The sequence below is a fragment of the Ambystoma mexicanum genome, chromosome 6q, assembly GCF_040938575.1.
Source record: "Ambystoma mexicanum isolate Mex_15411 chromosome 6q, UKY_AmexF1_1, whole genome shotgun sequence".
In the NCBI taxonomy this organism is placed as follows: domain Eukaryota; kingdom Metazoa; phylum Chordata; class Amphibia; order Caudata; family Ambystomatidae; genus Ambystoma; species Ambystoma mexicanum.
The window spans coordinates 488452874-488472754 of NC_090937.1; the positions used below are offsets into that span (position 1 = coordinate 488452874).

Sequence of the window (19881 nt, forward strand, 5' to 3'; positions counted from 1 at the left end):
CAAGACAGTGCATCCGTATAGGCAATACTTAAATGAATACTGAGCAAAATGGCATTTCACAAGGTTTAGAAAGGGGAAGAAAACGGTAGTTATAAGGAGTAGGTGCATCAACACAGTTCTAGTTGAGAATCAATCTAAAGAAGGCAGGTCTGACAAATGTAGCCGGAGTCAGTAGGCCTGTGCCAGTGTCAGTGGTACAGGGCAAGGGCCCAGGAGCGAAATGTTCTTGTAGCTGCAGTCAAGTCTTTGGTTAACGATTTTGAAAAGGTGGATGCAGAAGTTGAAAGACAATGTTAAGAGAGAGGGGCGGCCAACCCAACAGGTAGGTAAAGGATTTAAAACACCTTTAGTGCTACCACGAAGAAAGGGTGGCCTGGCGGAACAATGTACCTTTAAAATGAAGAAGTGGCTCCTGCGGTTTGTTTGATTGATTGATATTTTATTTCTATTGCGCTCGTACAAAAGTGTTTCAGAGCGCGACAAGGCAAGGGAGGGGCACAGGGGAGAACAAAACGGCGATCTAACTAGGCCCAGTGACATTGAGAACGCGCAAGTGCATGGGAGAGGGGGAGGGGAAAAGTGCATGGAAGGAGGGAGAAGTGGAAAGTGCGAAGCAGAGGAGAAACCTATAAATAACAATAAATAAATAATAGTAATGCAGCCAGCAATTTGCAAGTGCTAGATTTAAGGCAGCAGTCAGGGTAGGTCTGATAAGTGCAAGAAGAAAAAGGGGGAGGCTGTATGGGTACAGATACAGACCCCAGTGCAAGGGGTGGCCCGGTGGCAGTGCGGGAGGGTGGCAGGGTGGGCAGGTACCTGGGCCCGAAGGACAGAGGGTGGCCAGGTGCACAGTGCCAAGAGAGAACAGATCAGCAGGGGAGTGGGGGAGGGAAGGCAGAAGAAAAGAGGAAGGTCTTGAAGTGCTTCCGGAACCAGAGATGGTTTTCCTCAAGTTTTAGAGCGCAGGGAGGCTGTTCCAGAGGGAGGCCCCAGCCGAAGACAGAGATCTACCCCCAGCTCGTTTCTTTGAAAAACGACTGACCATAAGGGAGTTGGAGGTAGAGGAGCAAAGAGCTCGAGAGGGGTGGTATTTGCGGAGGGATAGCTGAAGGTATTTTGGACCCAGGCCCCAGAAAGCCTTGTGGACAATGCAGAGGGTTTTGAATTTAATCCTTGCATCCACTGGGAGCCAGCAGAGAGATTTCAGAGCTGGAGAGATACGATCCCAGGGCTTGAGGCCAAGGACAAGTCTTGCAGTCCTGTTCTGGATTAGTTGCAGAGGGCGGAGAGTAGAGGCAGGTAGATTTAGAAAGAGGCTGTTACAATAGTCCAAGCTAGAGAGAACCAGTGTCACGTCCCCCGGTTTCTTAGGGTATTCTTATGCCCAGGGGAGAAGCCCGTGGCGTTTAACTTGGCGTTTGCGGCAACGCCGACGCCACCGCCGGTAATCAACTACATCTCCCAAGAGGACGATGCCCGCCAGGAACCTTTGGAATGCTTTCTACTTCTTTTTGCGTGCGTTCCACGCCTCGATTGCATTTCACTTCCTATAATTGGCCACGCCCCCAACAAGCCGGTGCTCCTAAACCATTGCGTTACGCGAGCTACGCTCTTGGATTAAGTTCCTTCTCCCCTTTTTCCTTGCCTTTCTGGTTCCTGAAGTTCTATGCTTACCTTGGACCTTGGACCTTTGTTATCGTCTCCTTGGTTCTGCCTTAGACCTTCGTTTGATCAACTCCCCTGCTCGACCACGGAATACACCTCGGACTGATTTTGGATTCTGCTTCTCATCTCTGGTTTCCGGCCCCCTTCAACCCCGTAGTCTTCAAATCACTCCTGGCCACCCGCTCCCCGAGTGGAGAACCTCACTTCTTGGTTATTGTTGGGACGCTTTGCTGTGCTCATCATTTGTGGGATTTTTTGGGACGCTTTGCTGTGCTCATCATTTACTCCGCCCCCTTGGATCTTGAGACACTTGGCTTCACTCCTTGGATAAGTGGGACGCTCTGCTGTTTTCTTTGCCTATTTGCTCTTGGAACATTTGATTTTGTTTTCACTCATTGGAATGGGGGACACTCTACTGTTGACATCACCAATCCATCATTGAGGGAAGTCTATGGTCCCCCTTCATTCTAGCCCTGACCTTCACGCACTCCCATTCTTGTGTATTGTCACAAGTAGGTGTTCCGCTGAAGGAAAAGAATACACAGGTAAGCTTGTGGGGCTCGGAGGGGGTAGAGGGACTGGAATAGTCAACAAACGGTATGTAATATTTGCTTTGTTTGTTTTCTTCCCTCTAGCTCCGCTGTGCGTTCTGCCTTTTTGCCTGAGCCCTTGGCCTGACAGGTGTTTCTTTTCCCTGCAAGCTGTGCTCTCAGGAAGGAAGTCTGGATTACTTTAGCGGCATCTAACCCAAGTGATTCCTCAGACTCATCGTGGAACCCTCGAACCGCGACAACCAGATATTGGGATACCATGAGCTTCTGGGGGAAGGCGAGGAAAGGCATAGTACCTCTGAGGAGGTGCAGTCGGAAATTTGACTTTTTAGAGACCTCAGAGATGTGGGCGGAAAAAGAAGGAAAGGGTGGAGTCAAAGATGACCCTGAGGTTCTTAGCCTCGCAGGTGGGGGTAGGAGGAGGGCCAAGGGAGGCCAGCCAGAGAGTGAGGGGAAAGGATGGTGAAGGTGTGCCGATGAGGAGGATCTCCGTCTTGCTGGCATTCAGACAAAGATCATTGGCGGAACACCAATCTTGAATGGCAGTTGAGTGTCGTCAGCGTAGCACTGGAAATTTGAGCAGAAAGTGGCAATGCAGTGGGCGAGAGTTGCCAGGTATTGGTTGAAAAGCCAGGGCGAGAGGTTAGACCCCTGGGGAACACCACAGGTAGAGAGGAAGATAGATGAAAGTAAGGACCCAAGTTGGACATGGGAGGGTCAATCTGAGAGGAAAGAGTTCAGCCAGGCCAGAGCCTGATCAGTGATACCCAGGTCTTCATGGAGACAGTTGAGCTGGATGGTATGGTTGACCGTGTATAAGGCAGAAGAGAGATCGAGGATGATGAGGACAGAGGGAATGTTAGAGTCAAGGTTGGAGGGCAGATCTTCACGGATGTTCAGGAGAGCCGTTTCTTTGCTTCTGGCAGCTCTGAAGCCAGACTGGTGTTCATGGAGACAGCCAACAGAATTGGAATGAAGGTTAAGCTGAGAGATGGCCAACCTTTCCAGGAGTTTGCCAAGAAAGGGAGTAATGGAAATTTGGCGATAGTTAGCTGGACACAAGGATCAGCTGTGCGTTTCTTGAGAAGAGGATGCACAAAGGAGTGCTTCAGAGGGGAGGGGAAGGATCCTGAGGCAAAGGAGTGGTTGCAAAAATCAGTAAGGGCCGGAGCAAGGGTGTCAATATGGTCCTTGATGGTTTTAGAGGAACAGGGATGAACCTGTTTTGACAAGCCTTTCATAGATCGGACTTGTCTGGCAACCTCGTCAGGGGTGAAAAGAGGAAAGGACAAGAAGGATGGTGGGAGGGTGGCTAAAGGAGGGTCAGCAAGCACAGATAGAGAGGGGAGAGGAGGGGCGTGGGTGGAGAGGGTGGACAAGATGTCCTGGGTTTTTTAAATGAAGTGAGAGGCAAGGGCATTGCAAAGAGCCTGGGAGGCAACAGGAGGGGTAGAGACTGCAGCAGGGTTGGCCAGCGGTGGCGGTTGTTCCTGGTAGTTCCTGCAGTTCGGGTGATCCAGCAGAGGAAGAGAGGCTCTCGTCGTGGAGGAAGGTTCGAGTTACTGCACTACCCAGGGATGAAACCAGCCGCAGTGCTGCCCGACGAATAAAAGGTACGCTCCTTTAAATCGCGGTCCGGGTGGACTGATGCCTGGCTATCCGGCCTCCGAGTACAGTGTACGGGAGATTCGACCATGGCAGGTCCGGGAAGGCGATTGGCAAACTGGTTGGCCCCACCAGCTCAAGGGAAGAAGGCTCTTGCAGGTGAAGATCTTCTCTCGTCGTGTGGAGAAAAGTAGTGAGACGCTGCAGCAGGGCTTCACCGGTGGTTCAGTCGTTGCAGATGTCTTTAGCTTCTCTCCTCTTCGGCTTCTTAGTTCCAGTGGTGACGTCTTACTCTTCCAGTCCTCAGGACCCTGCTTTTATGCAAAAAGATCCCCATTCATACAGCCTAGCTCTCACTCATACAGTGGAGTGGTCATCTTGGCGGGAGTCCCTCCAGCCTATCAGGATAGAGTGTGACATGGGTTGCTGAGGCAACCCTATCCAGGGGTCCTACTCCCCCTCCCACACAATGGACCCACCCCAGACTCAGTGGCGCTGAAAGGAGGGCTTCTCGGCAGAAGCCTGCCAAAAGGACGAACAAAGGATCCCCGACCTGGGTTAGGAGTTTAGAGAAAGACACGAGAAAGAAGTTAGATTAAAGTTCTGGTAATAAAAACCTACCGGAGTAAAGTTAATATTAAAATACTCCGGCGGTATGTTAGAGGCTGTCGGAAAAAGTGGTAGCCTCGAACAATGGGAAAATCCCATAGGGAAATATTGAATATTTACGGTAGTAACCACTGCCACCAGCCAGAAACGTTTGAGAGAGGAACTGTACGGTACCCTCTCGAAAATGAACATAAGGGAACAACTATTAACCCTTTCCAGTACCTCCATAGTAAGATGGTTTGTACTGGTTTAGTTCATAAAAATTGACTAGTAAAGTCAATTGGGACTTTACATGCCCTGGGAGACAGTAGTCGGTCCCAGGGTATGGAGTCTATGTTTGGGGGTCGCTACGACACCCTTGTGTCACTGCACGGAGGGTGCTGTGTAACACATGTGAATAAAGATGGTTCCTATGGAGGGGAGAGAAACTCCATAGGCATTAAACACAAAAATAGCCTAGAACACACATAGCAAAAATGCCTAAGAGTGGGGAAAAAGAGTCTCACTCTTAGCAGGAGAAAAAGAAACCCTTCAAATCCAGCAAAGCTGCTGGGGGACTCTATAGGTAAGGGAAATTAGCCATACAATGAGAATTCTCCCTAACAAACACTTCAAAACTTTGGTTTGCAATGTGTTTCCTTTACAGTACCAGTTTGCGGGCAGACATTTTAAAGTAATATATATTTTTTCAAAAACATATTATTAGTTTCCAATACAAGTTGCATCAATAATAAACATAACAAACCTCTTCCTGTTTCTCATGTCTCCCAATATTTTAATTGTTACCTACTTTATATTCTCTGCCCCCTTTCCTAGCAGCCGTGCAGTTATCCAAGCGGTTCCACTTGGCTGAGAGCCTCTTCAAACTCCTTGGACTATATTTTCATTTGCCGCACACCAGCACTAAATATTTCCTTAATGGGATTAATGGCCAGTTAATGACACTGCATAACAGAAAGATAAATGATTGTTTAATATTTCACAAGCACTTGCCAAGCAGTTTGAATGTTTAAAGTGCCGTTCCCAAGCAGTGATAAACATTTCCTTCGACAAGCTTTATACTTCATCCTTTATACTCTAGGAGGCATTGAGTGAGCCATTGAGCAAATGTTCACAGCCTGTTTATCTAATTTATGTATTTCGTGCCTTATCCATTCTGGGTGGGGCATAGTGAATGTTTAAAGTAAGCCTTTTGGAAGTGGTTTACCTGCTTGTTCAGTGCTCAAGAAATGCCTTTCATTTTGACTAGGGTGAGCGCGTCCCCTAACTAACTCCCTCACCTTGCGCTTTTCCTTCCTAGTTTCGTCCATCATGGGACCATTCTGGATTGCAGTGAAGCCGACTGGGACTTCACGATGAACCTCAACGTGCGCAGCATGTACCTGATGGTAAAAGCGTTTCTTCCCAAGGTAAGAAAGGACCGGGCTAGCTTATGGTAATAGAAGAGGTGGACTCATGGGCGGCGAAGCTGATTGTTGGCTGGAATCCAGTCAGGCAACACGTCTCTTTCAGCGCGCCTTTCGTGTTGCGCTGTGAATGCAGAGTTGTGCTAAGGTGCAGAAGGGATTCGGGCAGGCCTCCCGATTTGGTTGTTTTGCTGCGCATTTCCGGCAAATCTGTGCATCCTCTTTCAGGTGACCCAGAGACTCCACACTGTTTGCTGTGGCAGTCATGCTTTGATATGTTGGCATCTGATATTGATCAAAATAATGCAGTGGTGGAAGTGAAGGAAATGAACTGGTTGTGCTTTGGCTACATTCAAAAAGGATGGATTGGGGGTGCTGGGAGGGGCTAGGGAAAGGGTGGGACAGTTCAGGTTTTGACCTTTGGGTTGCAAACTTAATTCTCTTGTTGCATTTGGGCTTGACTAGGCAATGTCTGGAATAATACAAAAATGGCACTGGATCCATCCCTGACACGCCCAAAGGGTATATTAATAAATACAATGTTTGTGCCAACCATCCATGCAAATTAAACAATATACTATTTGACACACATATCTTTTCATCAGTTACACTAAAACTGACAATTACAAATGTACCTTAAACCTAATTTGGAGCACATTTTAATGAAGCTCGTAATTTGACGGCGAGGAGCCATTACGTTAACACTGCAACATAAGTGGCTCCAAACCACTACATTTTCATCATTTGCACAGCAAAATGCTAATGTGCAGGACAAAAGGCGGTGTACATTAGTGTACGCCGCCTTTTGTCCTGCACCTTTGCATTCCGCCCTGTAAAGTGATTAAACGCTGCGCATGGCTTGCGCCGCTCACAATTACTATTAAACGCTGTCTGGCTTGCGAGTATGGCAGGTGTGAGAAACCCGAGGGTGATCTCACAGATAGACCCTGAGGATCTTTTGTTCATGTGGCCAGGGCACGGCCATCGTCTTTCGAACTAGACCCTTGGGGTGGAGCAGTGCGGGAGGATCACCTGGACAGGGGGTCCTGGTGACTGCAGGAAGAATACCCTTGGGAGAGATGCAATATTCCCCTCTTTCCGACACACCCCTACCTCACACCCCTTCAGTCTACATAGGATATGTTAAACCCAATTTTCCTATAACTACCATAAAACACTGTTAGGCAGAATTGCATGCAGTATCCTCTGGGACCACCACAAACAATTAGGACTACAGGTATAAGCAAAACCAACATTTGGTATAAGTCTGTACTACACAGTTTTGTGTTAGCATTGCTGAGCATCCAGGCTTATCTCAAGAGGGAATTTGAGCTGTAAGGATGTTACCCAGAGGTCTACAATCACAAGTATTCAAATAGACACTTATACTCAAGGTTTCTTGGTAAAACACTTATTAATTTATTACACAGTCACTTACAAAGCATTCACTGGCAATCAATATCACACAAACATATACTGCAGTACTTCACACTATCAGGTTCTGAGGCATTTAAACTACTTTGAAGGAGGAGCAAAATGGCATTCAGAGCATTTAAAGTAGGAGCAGAAAGGCATAAGTTAATAAAACAAAGTGCACAAGTATTCTAAACCAGTGCACATAGTTTGAGTTCACCAGAGGAGTCAATTCAATTCAATGCAATAGGTTAGGCCGAAGTCAATGGGCTAATGTTTTGGATAGGATAAACGGTTCTGGTTATTAAACGGTCAAGTCTTTGCCAAAGTTCTCAGAAGTAGTTTGCAGAAAAAAGGTTCATATGCTGGGTCACAAGCTGACTAGGCCTGCAAGTTGCCAAAGTTTCAGGCACTTTCGCAGTGAAAGGTAAGTTCTCTCAGTCGGGTTTTCACAGTACCTTATAATGAAGAAAAAGATGCAGCTGGAGACTTCTGTTCCTGGCAGTTCCTGCAGATCTCGCTGTTCGTGAGCCTCAGTCGTGGGGACAAGAGGGAGGATGTCGCGGGACTCCTGCAGTGCTCTGGTACTGGTCAAAAAGCTGGCAAAGACAATTCTTCGGTTCCGGTAGCTGTCATCAAGCACACAAACTGGTGTCCTTCTCCCTGGTTATTCGGTTTCCTGCAGCACTCAGAGGAAAATACAACCAGCTCAGAGAATGGTGTCCAGGTGACTTAGAAGTTGATTGGTCCCACCAACTCAAAGGAAGAAGTCGTCCTTGAAGGGCTTCTCTGTCGAGATGAACTTGGCAATTCGGACCTGCAGCAGGACTTCACCGGGTGAACCAACAGTCCAGGAGTTGCCGCAGCCATCCTCTTCCAGCTCGTCTTTGGTTCTTTCGTTCCAGTGGTCGACTCTGCCTTCCAAGCCGAGAGACTCGCCTTTTATTCAGTTCTCTCCCATTCATTCCAGCCTAGTTGTCACTCACCCAGCAGGGTTGCTGTCCTTGCCAGTCACCCAGCCAATCACTCCAGAGTACATTTGGATCTCCTAGGAGACTAAGTACAGGGATTTTCAGACACCTCCCTCGCTTCCTGCCCAACCCAGACAATCAGGCACCAGAGGCGGTCTTCAGTCCTGAAGCCCGCCAAAGGCATAGGAACAAAGGGACTTGTTTCAACAAAGGGGGCTCAGACGCCATCTTGAAAAACATGGCTCCCACGATTTGTTTTGCTACCAGTGATTGTGATCGGGAAAAATTATGGTAGTTCATTGTAAAACCATTGCCACCAGCCATTTCGATAGGAAAGAGTAGCATTTGACTGCTACATGAGTATCTAGACACAGGGGATACTAGGTAACCCCTCCAGCACTCTATTGTAAGATAGGGTGTGCTGGGTCTAGGAATTTGGAAAGACTAGCAATGTCAATTTCACTTTACTTTCTCTGGGAAACAGTAGTATATCCCAGAAAAGGTATTTAAACCTTGGGACAGCCTGAAAGGCTTCCCCTTGTCACTGCACTAAGGATGCTGTGTAACACAAATGAAAGATGGTGCCTATGGAGTTATCTAAAACTCCATAATCAAAGAACACAAGAGTAAAACACACATCAATATACATGAGAGAGTAGGAAAAAAGGCTCACACTCTCTCCAGGTAAAAAAATCAAGTCCTCAAAATCCAGCAAAGTTGGTGGGGGTCTCTAAGGTGAAGGGAATTAGCACATTTATGAGAATTCTCCCTAACAAACACTATGACTTCCCAACCCCCCCCCCTTTTCTATACAAACTATAGACGAAGAAGAGAGGGAGTGAGAGGGTGAAGATCACTGAGAAGAAACACACTCGGACACAGAAGACAGACTCTTCCCTTTTAACAATAGACGGTCCCCTTAACAAGGACAGGCAAGGTCAGGCCTCCCTTGACAATCCGTCTCACCTGAGACCTATTAAACCTCCCCCTCACTATAAAAGGCAGAGCACCCAGTCACACTCTGAGCGAGCTGGGGATGCTGAATGGTGCACGGAAGCCAAAGGGAGAACACTCTAGCTGGAGAGACCCTGGAAGGCCTGGAGGAAGGAGGACTGTCTGATTGCTGGGTCTGTGAGTACCGGGGAGGATGCATTGTGGAAAGGGAACTGCACCTCCAGGAAGCCAAACCAGGGGCAGCTGGGGTTACCTGGCAGTACCCACACCAGAGGTCCTCCCCTGGGCAAATCAGGCAAGCTCAGGCCTTCGAGGGGCTGGTGGCGAGACCCTGACCTCAACAAGAATCCCCATAAACTCCTGCAGCTCCCCAAACCGCCAGAGTACCAAAAGGGGGAGCCAGCAAAGTGGGAGTAAAATCAGAATTATGGATTCTGGGACTGGAAGTCCAAAGACATTTATTTTGTGAACTTTTAGAGGGGTCCGAGCCTGGCTGAGGGAGACCTGTGTGTGAACTTTAAGGAGGGGGTCCGAGCCTGATCGAGGGAGATACCTGGAGAAAACAAGGAAACTGAATTGTGCTTCCAGGATACCAGTGACCCTCAAGGGTTAACTGCAGAGTTGGGGAGGCGAGGCCAAGCCTGTGGTGTTAACCTTGACTCGTGGAAAACTGTAGAAACAAGAAGGAAGACACACACAGCCAGTGAGTTGGCAATCAACCTGAGAGACCAGTTTGTGTAAAAGAAAGATTCACGTTTGCAACAGTATATCGCAAGTGAAGGGTGCATGCTTGTGAATGAGATGTGAGGATGGCAGGCCTGCAAATGAACTTTAAAGACATGACAGCTGTGGAATCAGCGTTACTGAGTAACAGAGTCGCCTGGCGAAAGGGAGTAGCCCACTCGAAGGTCTCCATGAAAGGTACATTGTTTGTAGCAATAAAAGTGAATGAACTGTAAAAGTGAAAGTGAACAAAGTTAACCCCAAGAGAAGGGGAGAGGAAAAGCTGAACCTTGAATTCTGAGTCGAAGTGGTCCTGCTGTGGTCTGTAAAGAAGCCACGCACATTTGAAAGTCTTCCGACATCCGAAAAGCAGTCTAAGCCCGACTGAGGGAGACCCGAAGTGTACAAAGCATGGTGATGGGAGCCCCAACAAGTGTTATTGAACTGTGAAAGGTCTGAGCCCGGCAGAGGGGGACCAATGTGGAACTTTTGTGTTTTTGAAGAGGTTCGAGCCCGACAGTGGGGGACTGGTGTGAACTTTTTGTTTCAATGTTTGAGAAAGACTGGAACAAGAGCCTTTGACGTGGAAGGCCAGGCGGGCCTCTATCCACGTTCCAAACTGTTTCAGTGTTAAAGCTCGGGCCAGAGCGTGTCATCCTGCCTACAAAGACTGCCTTATTCAGTGCTGTCTGAACGTGGGGAGGAGAGCTGACACAGCCACATTGATTCCTTTTAGTTTTGCACATTACTTGTTTTGCATGTACATTTTCCCCACACATATTTTGTTACATTAGAGTAAGCTGGCATTAGGTTTTTGTTAGCATAGGCCATTTTGTTTTGAGAGACTCCACTAGGACTTTTAATTATTATTTGATGGTCGAGCGTGCTTCCATCCTATACATAGGGCAAGATAGACGTTCTTCCGACCCCTTTTTTGAGAACAGTAAAGGTTTTCCAAACTCATCTTTTGTGTCTGTCTTGCTTTTGATAATTTGCTTCTCTTACACAGGCAGCGTTTAATTTTCTTTGTGAACACTTCTTACCATTTGCGCATGGTAAGCAGTGTTCACAGTTACAAGAAAATGCTGCCCAGCAAGCAAGCACATTTAATTGCAATTGTACACGCTAGCTGCCATGCAGGCATGGCATGCATCATGTACAATGAATCTCTATGGGATCTGCCTGCTTTATGCTGGTGCATAAAGCCTGCTGATTTGCTCCGGCATAAAAATCCATGCCGGCCCAAATGCTGGAGCATTTGTATGGCGGAGAAGAAGGAAGGTGGAGGAAATGCAACCAGAAATCATGCGTATAAAGTCTTATGCATGTTTGTTATATCAAGCCACTGATGAGCATGAGCCCCGTTATTAATGGCGTCAAACTAGAATTGCATAGGTCTCTAAATAGTGTAAGTATGCAAAATTGACATTTTCCTTCATGCATAGTACAGGAAGTCAATCCAGCTACGCCAGGTAATGCTTTAATGTTCATTGTATTGTATCACAGCATGCTTTTCACTTAATGTATTAATAAACAATAGGAATTAAGCAAAACAGAAATGTAATACTCTGGGCAAGCCCATACCTGTAATCCTAAACTTAATATACTTTGTAGTTGCCAGTAATCTGGCTGCAGTCAATTCAATTGAAAATGGTACTTGGCTGCTCTGGTCCGTCATCCCTATTGTGATAGGCTGCTCTGGTCGTTGGCTGCTCTTGCCCGTCGCTCCTCTGGTCCTTATCTGCTCTTGACTGTTGCCAAAAGAATATAATTGCAACTTTATTTTCCACATTCTGAATGGGAAAATAAGTAAGTCCCAGAATGCAAGCTTAAAAAATCTATTTCACCCCACTCTTTTATCAGCACTTTAAGACATGCACTAAAAGAAGTTATGTAATGAACTCTGGTATAGTGATTATTTGTTAAAAACCACCATCTCATTGTTATGCATGATGTTAAGATTTTTGTTTGAATGTCAAGCTAGAAGACATGGATATAACATATCTGTAAAAGGAGCTGTATTGTTGTTGGGGAGAATTCTCAGAAATGTGCTACCTTTTTCCCATTCTCTCATTTGTTTTTCTGTGATTTAAACTCTGTTTCTTTTGGAGTCTGACAAACTCCATAGCAGGGGAGTTGCTAGGACTGGAAAAGACCCGGGGCTAAGCTAATGTCGGAACTGTTGGGACTGGGGGCTAGCTAGTCTTTTGGCTGTAGCTCCTGAGATTCTATCCGGGGCTACAACCAAAAGATCAGGGGCTATAGCCCCTTAGCCCCCCCTAGCAACACCCCTGCTCCATAGGCATCATCGTTTTACATTGTGAGTTACAGGTCCTACAGTGCAGTGACACAGGGAAGTCATTCAGATTTCCCCAACATTTAAATATCTTATCTTTGATAACTACTGTTTCCAAAAGCAGTGAAGTGAAATTGACTTTACTTACATTTTTTACTTACTAGACCCAGCACACACTATCTTACAATAGGGTGCTGGAGGGGTTACTTAGTATCCCCTTTGTCTAGTTGGTCAAGTAACATTTTATGTTACCCTTTCTACAATTGATGGCTGGTGGCAGTGGTTTACCTTTTACTACCATTGTGTATTTTTACACCTTGCTCTGTGATTGACAGCTAGGCTGGAATAAATTGGAGAAACCTGCATAAAAGCGAGGCTTTTTGGCTTGGAGTTTATTTGAATACTTGTCACTGTAGACCTCTGTGTAAAAACACTACTGCTCACATTGACCCCTCTTGAGATAAGCCTGGCTACTCAACCAAACTACCAACCTGTGTAGTACAGACTCATACCAAAGGTAGAGTTGTTACATTGAGTGTTTAGTTTACTTTTGTTCAACAAAAAACCTTCACAAGGATAAGCTCCACTAGAACAGCAATTTTAACTTGCCAAATATGGATAACTTCAGTCAGGAAGCCCTAATCATTTTGACAGCATATCAACTGAATGAAATGTGTAAAATCAGGAATCTCCCTGTAAAAGGAAATAAAAATGAATTCATTGCACGGTTGTTGAATCATCAAAGTTTGGGTAGTTGGCCTGTCACACCAACTAACCAAGGGAATGTGGAAAATGATAATGAGGATGATAATTCAGAGTCTAGCTCTAATGTCTTAGAAGGGTCAGAGTAGGGAGAGGAGTCCCAGCAAGAGAGCCCCTCTTTGCCTCAACCTGCCCTTTTGCCTCAACCTTTATTCACTGGGACCTCACAAGGTCCAGTACTGAGTCCAGAATATGTGTCTCTTGAAACAATGAGACTTGAATTGGAATTTAAGAGGTTACAAGCCCAAGCTTAAGCCAAACATCAGGACAACAAACTCATGGAGTTGGAAATGCAACATGCTCTTGAAATGTAGAAATTGTCTCTTGAAACTGTTTCCCTCCCAGAGTCCTCTAGGTCTTCCAGATCCAAGAGGCCTCGCCTGCCCAAAGAAGCAGTGAGTATGTATGATGTGAAACTTGATATTTTGGATTGGTTGGGTGCTTTTGAATATAATCCTGGGATTCAGGGTCTCACGGGGAACCCGTTGATTCCTTGGCTTTTGTCCATGCTCCTCCGGGTTGCAGCTGATGCTGTAATGGAGATGGGGGAACTTGAAAAATATGAGTATGTGAATGTGAAGCTGGCATTGATAGCCAGATTTGGGAAAACTCCTCCCCAGTACCTTAAGAGGTTTAGGACCCTCAAAAAGATTGATGGTACCCCTTGGGCTACCTGGGTGTGTGAATGTTTGAAAAATCTAGATAGGTGGGTTAAGGGTTACAGAGAGAGAAATCTGATTTTGTTGGAATCTATTTGTGATGCCTGCTCTCCTGAGCTGAGTCAGCACTTGGCTGACTCAAAAAAGATTGATCATAAGAAGTTAGCAAAGGCTGCTGACTTGTGGGTTGTCAATAGGGCCACTCACAAGGATTCTGGGGCCACTCACAAAAAGGATGAGGGGAAGCAGCACAAGAAAGATGACAAAGATAATTCTAAATCCAACCACCCAAAAGAGAGCCACAAACATAAGAAGGGTAAGCCATATGGGAAACCAGGTCAGGCTAGTGAAACCTCTGGTGGTAAACCAGTGGGAGGTCAGCAGAAGCCCCCATTTGTCAGAACATTTGGTAAATGTTATGCTTGTGGGTTAACTGACCATGTGAAAGGGGATCCCAGTTGCAAGGGTACACCTTCAGGGGTCCACACTGCCTCCCTAGCCTTCATCACTGAGGGAGAAGTTCATATGGCAAGTTGAAACTTTCATCTATTGGCCGAGGACCCCATTGGGGTCTCAACCAGTGTCTCTTTAGTGTCCCTAGGTCTGTGGGAACAGCAGAATGTAGATGTGTATAAATCTATTCCAGCTAACACAAAAGAATATTACAAGGGCAGTGTACTTGTGAATGGTCAGGAAAGCCCTGCCATTAGAGACACTGGGGCCAGCATTACAGTGGTGGATGGAACCTTTTTCAAACCTGTGGATGTTGCTCAGGCACCCAAAGGCTCCACTAAGCTTTCTGGAGGCCCTGTTCAGATGGTTCCAATACTACCAGCTCTCATCCAGTGCAACAATATGACTGTAAGAATACCTGTCAATGTACAAAATGAGGTGCCTGGGAGAGTCTTGTTGGTGAATGACTTAAACGCTCTTGGAGCTGTATGAAGCACCCCCAGGCCTCCCAGTAAAAGGAAGCAGGAGCAGACTAAACTGGCCAGAGAGGGAACTTAATATGACTCTCAATGGGTAGTTACAGAAGTACCTTTAACTCCCAGTCCGCAGGAAGAACACCCTTCTGATTCCAGGACAAAGAAAGAGACAAAGGGGAAACCCAAGGTCTCAGGAAAGAAGAAAGGTATCACACCTGTACATAGGACAAGGACATCCCTGAAAGGACAGTCCAAGGTCACACCTGTGACCCCTCCACCAGCTGAGGCTGAGTGGGAGGACCAACCAGAGGATGGTGAAACAGCTACTGGGGAAACAGAGCTGGAAGAAGCCCTTCCCACTGTTGGAGATCTGGATCCTAAAGACCATCCTGAGCTTCAGACTTTGCTTGCAGAAGGTGGACCCTGTAGGGCAGACTTCATCAGAGGTCAAAGAGTGTCCTTCTCTTGAAGGACTTTGCCAACAGAGTAGTCAAAACTCTGCGTTCTACAATAGTTACACAATCCTATAAACATGCATCTCCTTCACGGTGGTAGGCTGTGGTGTGCTTTGAGTGGCAGTAGCTCTAACTGTGGTTACCCTTTTTCCTGCTGAGGATATAATTTGCTCGCCCTTGATACACCACTTCCTTCGGACAATACTACATCTTGTCTGTGTCTACTTTGGGCCCCTTTTCTGCAAGCAATGCCAATAGTGCCACTGAGTCCTCTCTGCACTGCTCTTCTTTGTAACTGCACACTAGGAGGTAATCTACATACTGAATAATGATGCTCTGAATGTGTATTGTTAGGGAGAATTAAAAAAAAATTGCCAATTCCTCCCACCTTAGAGCCCTCCAGCTCGTTTCAATTCATTGTGTTTTCTGTGTATGTTTCTTTTTGGTTATGTAGTCTAACCAACTCCATAGGCATCATCTTTTACAATTGTGTCACAAAGCACCTTCAGTGCAGTGCCACAGGGAAGTCTTCAAGATTTTCCAAGGTTTAAGTACCTTCTCTGGGATCAACTACTGTTTCCCAGAGCACTGGAGTGAAATTGATTTCACTTATTCCTGTAAAATTGTAGACCCAGCACACCTTATCTTACAATAGAGTGCTGGAGGGGTTACTTAGTATCCCCTATGTCTAGTTACTCATGTAAGAGGCAAATGTTACCCTTTCCGCTCTGAATGGCTGGTGGCGATGGTTTTACAATGAACTACCATGATTTACCCCGACCATGAACTGTTCGCAGTTCCAGTAACGTTAAATCGAGGAAGCCATGTTTTTCAAGATGGCGCCTGAGCCTCCTTTGTTAAAATGGTTCTGGGTCTTCTTTTTTCGCCATCTCTTTGTGCAAAGGTCCTTCTCAAGTTTTTCTCTGCACGCCAAACCAGGTTTAGTCTCTTTGTTTATTTGCCTTTTGCGGGCTTCATGAGTGAAACCCGCCTCTGGCGCCCGAGTGTCTGGGGTGGGCAGGAAGTGAGGGAGGTGCCCGAAGCTCCCTGTGCTATTGTCCTAGGAGGCCCAAATGCACTCTCTGGTGATTGGCTGGCTGACTGTCTGACAAGGGCAGCCACCCTGCTGGGTGAGTGACCGCTAGGCTGGAATGAATGGGAGAGAATTGAATAAAAGACGAGTCGTTTGGCTTGGAAGGCAAAATCGACCACTGGACGAAGGAACCGAAGAAGAGCTTGAAGAGGACGGCTGCTGCAACTCCTGGACCGTTGGTTTGCCAGATGAAGACCTGCTGCAGGTCCGAATCGCCAAGTTCGCATCGACAGAGAAGCCCTGCAAAAGACGACTTCTCCCTTTGAGTTGGTAGGACCAATCAACTCCCAAGTAAGCCACCTGGACACCCATCTCGGAGCTGGCTGCAGTTCCTCAGAGTTCTGCAGGAAACCGTAGAGCCAGGAAGAGGGACACCAGATTGTGTGCGTTGCTTGTAAGCTGGTTTAAAGCTTTTGGAAGATCCTCCGGACTCCCACGAAGCAGGACTGACCAAGCCTGACTCCCCCTCAGTTGAGTGCGGGACCTCAGATGTGAGGAAAGTCCACCTTGACAGCCAGGAACCGCGCTTATTGCTATTTGCTGTACCGCAAGGAGCTGAAACGCGAAACACCCACTGAAAGTAAAGTTTGCCGGTTGTCAGCTTTGACGGTGCCACTACAGTGCAGGAGTCCCCCGATGTCCTCCCTCTTGTCCCCACGACTGAGGCCCAGGAACAGTGAGATCTGCAGAGCTGTACAGGAACAGAAGCCTTCAGATGCATCTTTTTCTTCTTTACTAAGGTATGGTAAACTAGACTAAGAGAACTTACCTCTTACTGTGGAAGTGCTTGAAACTTCTGCAACTCACAAGTCTAATCAGCTTGTGGCCCTACATTTGATTCTTCTTTTTCTCAAAGACTCCTAAGAACTTGTATAAAGACTTTTCTGTTTACCTACCTGAAGTGTTATATCCTCTACAAAGACTTTGGCCTTTTGACTTTGGCTTAGCCTATTGAATTGAATGACTCTACTCTTGCTATCTGAAAGTATTTGCCCTGCTTATGAATATTTGTAAATTCTTGTGTTCTCATAACCTTTGCTTTTTACTTACCTTTAAAAAGCATTCTGTATGCCAACAGTAAGGTATTAATGTCCCCAGCACCCTTGTCATTGAAGTCAACTGTGGGTGTAGGTTGTGTCTGTGGGCCATCCCAAAAGGGCCTTGCCTGATCCAGAAACTCAGAGTACATAGTATTGTAGTGTATCTGTGTGTTACTAGTATATTGCTCACTTCTATAAAGAAGGCTTTATAACTGACTGATAAATAAATTATTAATTGTTTATGCAAGAAACCTTGAGTGTAAGAGTTTATTTTAATACCTGTAACTGTGAATCTTTGTGTAACTCCGCTACTGCTCACATTTCCCCTCTTGAGATAAGTCTGGCTGCTCAACACGCTACCAAAACTGTTTAGTACAAGCTTATACCAAAGGTTGGGTTGCCTATACCTGTAGTCATAGTTGTTTGTAGTGTTCCCAGAGGGTACTGCATTCAAACTTTGCCTAACACTGGTCAAGAGAGCCCTACGCCAAAGTCCTGCTGGTAGCTTGGCTGCAGGCGGCGCTCCCGCATGGGAGTAACATGTATGTTACCCAAATCCATATGCAATACTCTGTTAAAAAAACGGTGGGTCTCACATTACCCATGAGGGAGCCTTTTGTGTTGAAATTGCAGCCCGCGATACATAAACAGAGTGAGATACTGCAAATCAAGGTGCAATGGGATGGGGAAAAATGTATTTTTCAAATCAATTACAGTAAAATATGTGGCCTCATTTGGTATACTACAAAGGATCATGGCGGGATTCAGAATTACTGAAAATTCTGCCTCCACGATATTGTTCAAAATCCTTTATCAATCTCCAACTTGAACACTTTGATTTCTTGATTGTGTTATGTGGGGATTGTGATGGGCTATTATGCCCTGCTGCCATAATGCCCCAATGGTGTCATAAATCCCTTCATCTGCCTCTCTGGATAATGGGTATTGTCATACTCGAGGCAATGTTTCACTCTGCTTCAACTTTATGTGAATGGCCCCTATGCTCTTCAATAAACCTACATCATTGGGGTTTCTGGTACTCAAGGTGCTGGGTACTTTTGTTGTGTCTTCCTATAAGTGAGTGGGTACTGGTCTAGCAATGAGTCTAGTGTGCACTACTTTTCTGTGCTGCACCATGACCTGACAAGGGATAAGTATTTCAAAAATAATTTCTCCATCATTGTTAACATCTTCAAACATCTCATCAGACAACCTCCTGAATGGCTGGGTGGGCTCTATACATAAAACTGTGCACCACTCACCTCCTTCCTCATTAGTCACTAACAGTATTACCTTATCCTTTTTGATTATTGCTGCATCTAAATCTAGTGTGAGGAGGGCACCAGGGGTATGTTCTTGAGGGGCTTCTAGCTTAAACAATAACTCCACTGGCACTCTCTGCCTTTCATTCTTGGCCTCCCTGGACACTTCCTCATCCCCTTTAATGACCTTGCCCGTCCATTCTGTTGTCTGTGTACCCTTGGTAGCCCTCTGTCCATTCCAGTGCTTGCCTTGTGTCCTGCTGCCCTTAAGGCGAGCTGGTAATCAGCACCCCTTCTACACTTAACTTCGTCAACTTCTTCTGTACTAACTTTGCTATAGCCTTCTGCGCCTGCTCTGTTGCCCCCTATCCTGCACCTTCCTTCTCCTGCAATGATGCACTATTATTGCCGGAATCTCAACACATCCCTTCGAGACCTACTACCTTACCTAAATCGTTTGCACATCCTTGGGGAGTCCCTTCCGTAACATATGATGAAACATCCCTATATTCTAGTCCCAGGGCTCCCTTGTTTCTGCCCTCCACATTCCATGAATCTGGATTATATACAATGCTAGGTCTATCAAATTAATGTCTGGTGTGTCTGGGTATGCTGACCTTAAAGCAATCCACACTCTCATTCGGCAGTCATTAAACTGTGCTCCATCATGATTGTCATAATTTATCTGTACCCCACCTTCCTCCATATGTCATCTGCCTTTTCTCCTAGCAGCACGGTAAATACACTTTGCATGTTCCCCACTGCCAATGTAATCCATGCAGTCTGTTTTTTCTAATGCATATATCCATATGCCTACTCTTGCTGTGAGTGAGGGTAATGCCTTCATTAAATTGCTTCTTTACATGTATGTCCAGGATACCTATTGTGCCCTCCCATATCCCATGTATAATAACAGAAGCTGTGTTCCCGCTTCTTTAGTCTGTACGGTTCTCCCTCCTCTCTTGCCTTTCTCTAAATTCATTCGACCTGGTCATGTCCTAAGCCTTGGTCCTCATAGGGTCTCTACCCTCGGTGTTGGTACAGGTAGTATCTCATCCTCCTGATTCTCTCCCTGCTTTGCCTCTAACACCTACACATCTTTCTCCTGTGCAAACGCCGCGTCTCTAGCTGTTCGAGTCAAGTTATAATCTACATTGACAGCACGCAATGGACCTTCTAAATGCCCTCCAGCCCAGCATTGAGGTTATCTTCCCTTGTAGCGACCTGCACATCCCTGATCACTATATAATGAATTCGAAACAGAATGTCACCTGCTCTCCATTAGTCTACACCTAGTGTCACTTTCTGTCCCCCCTGCTCCTGCGATGCTTGTGCTACCTCTGCCTCTGTCCTGTGGAGCGCAGTTTCTAATTCTCTCTCCACCTTATTTCTACTTCCATAACCAATGGGTGTCGTGCAGGATTAGCCATTGAGCCGTGTGTGGTGTAAGCACTATCGGCGGGAGCTACCTGCCTTTGTGCAAGTCGG

General features: G+C 46.3%; 1 protein-coding gene across 4 annotated transcripts in view; it reads left to right on the forward strand.

Moving 5' to 3' along the window:
* BDH2 (3-hydroxybutyrate dehydrogenase 2) overlaps positions 1-19881 on the forward strand; it is a 444818-nt gene that overhangs the window by 251891 nt on the left and 173046 nt on the right. For all 4 annotated transcript variants that reach the window (XM_069630973.1, XM_069630976.1, XM_069630975.1 and 1 more), the window contains exon 5: positions 5731-5839. In XM_069630973.1, coding sequence (XP_069487074.1) covers positions 5731-5839 — 109 coding nt within the window. The remainder of the gene's footprint in view (positions 1-5730; positions 5840-19881) is intronic.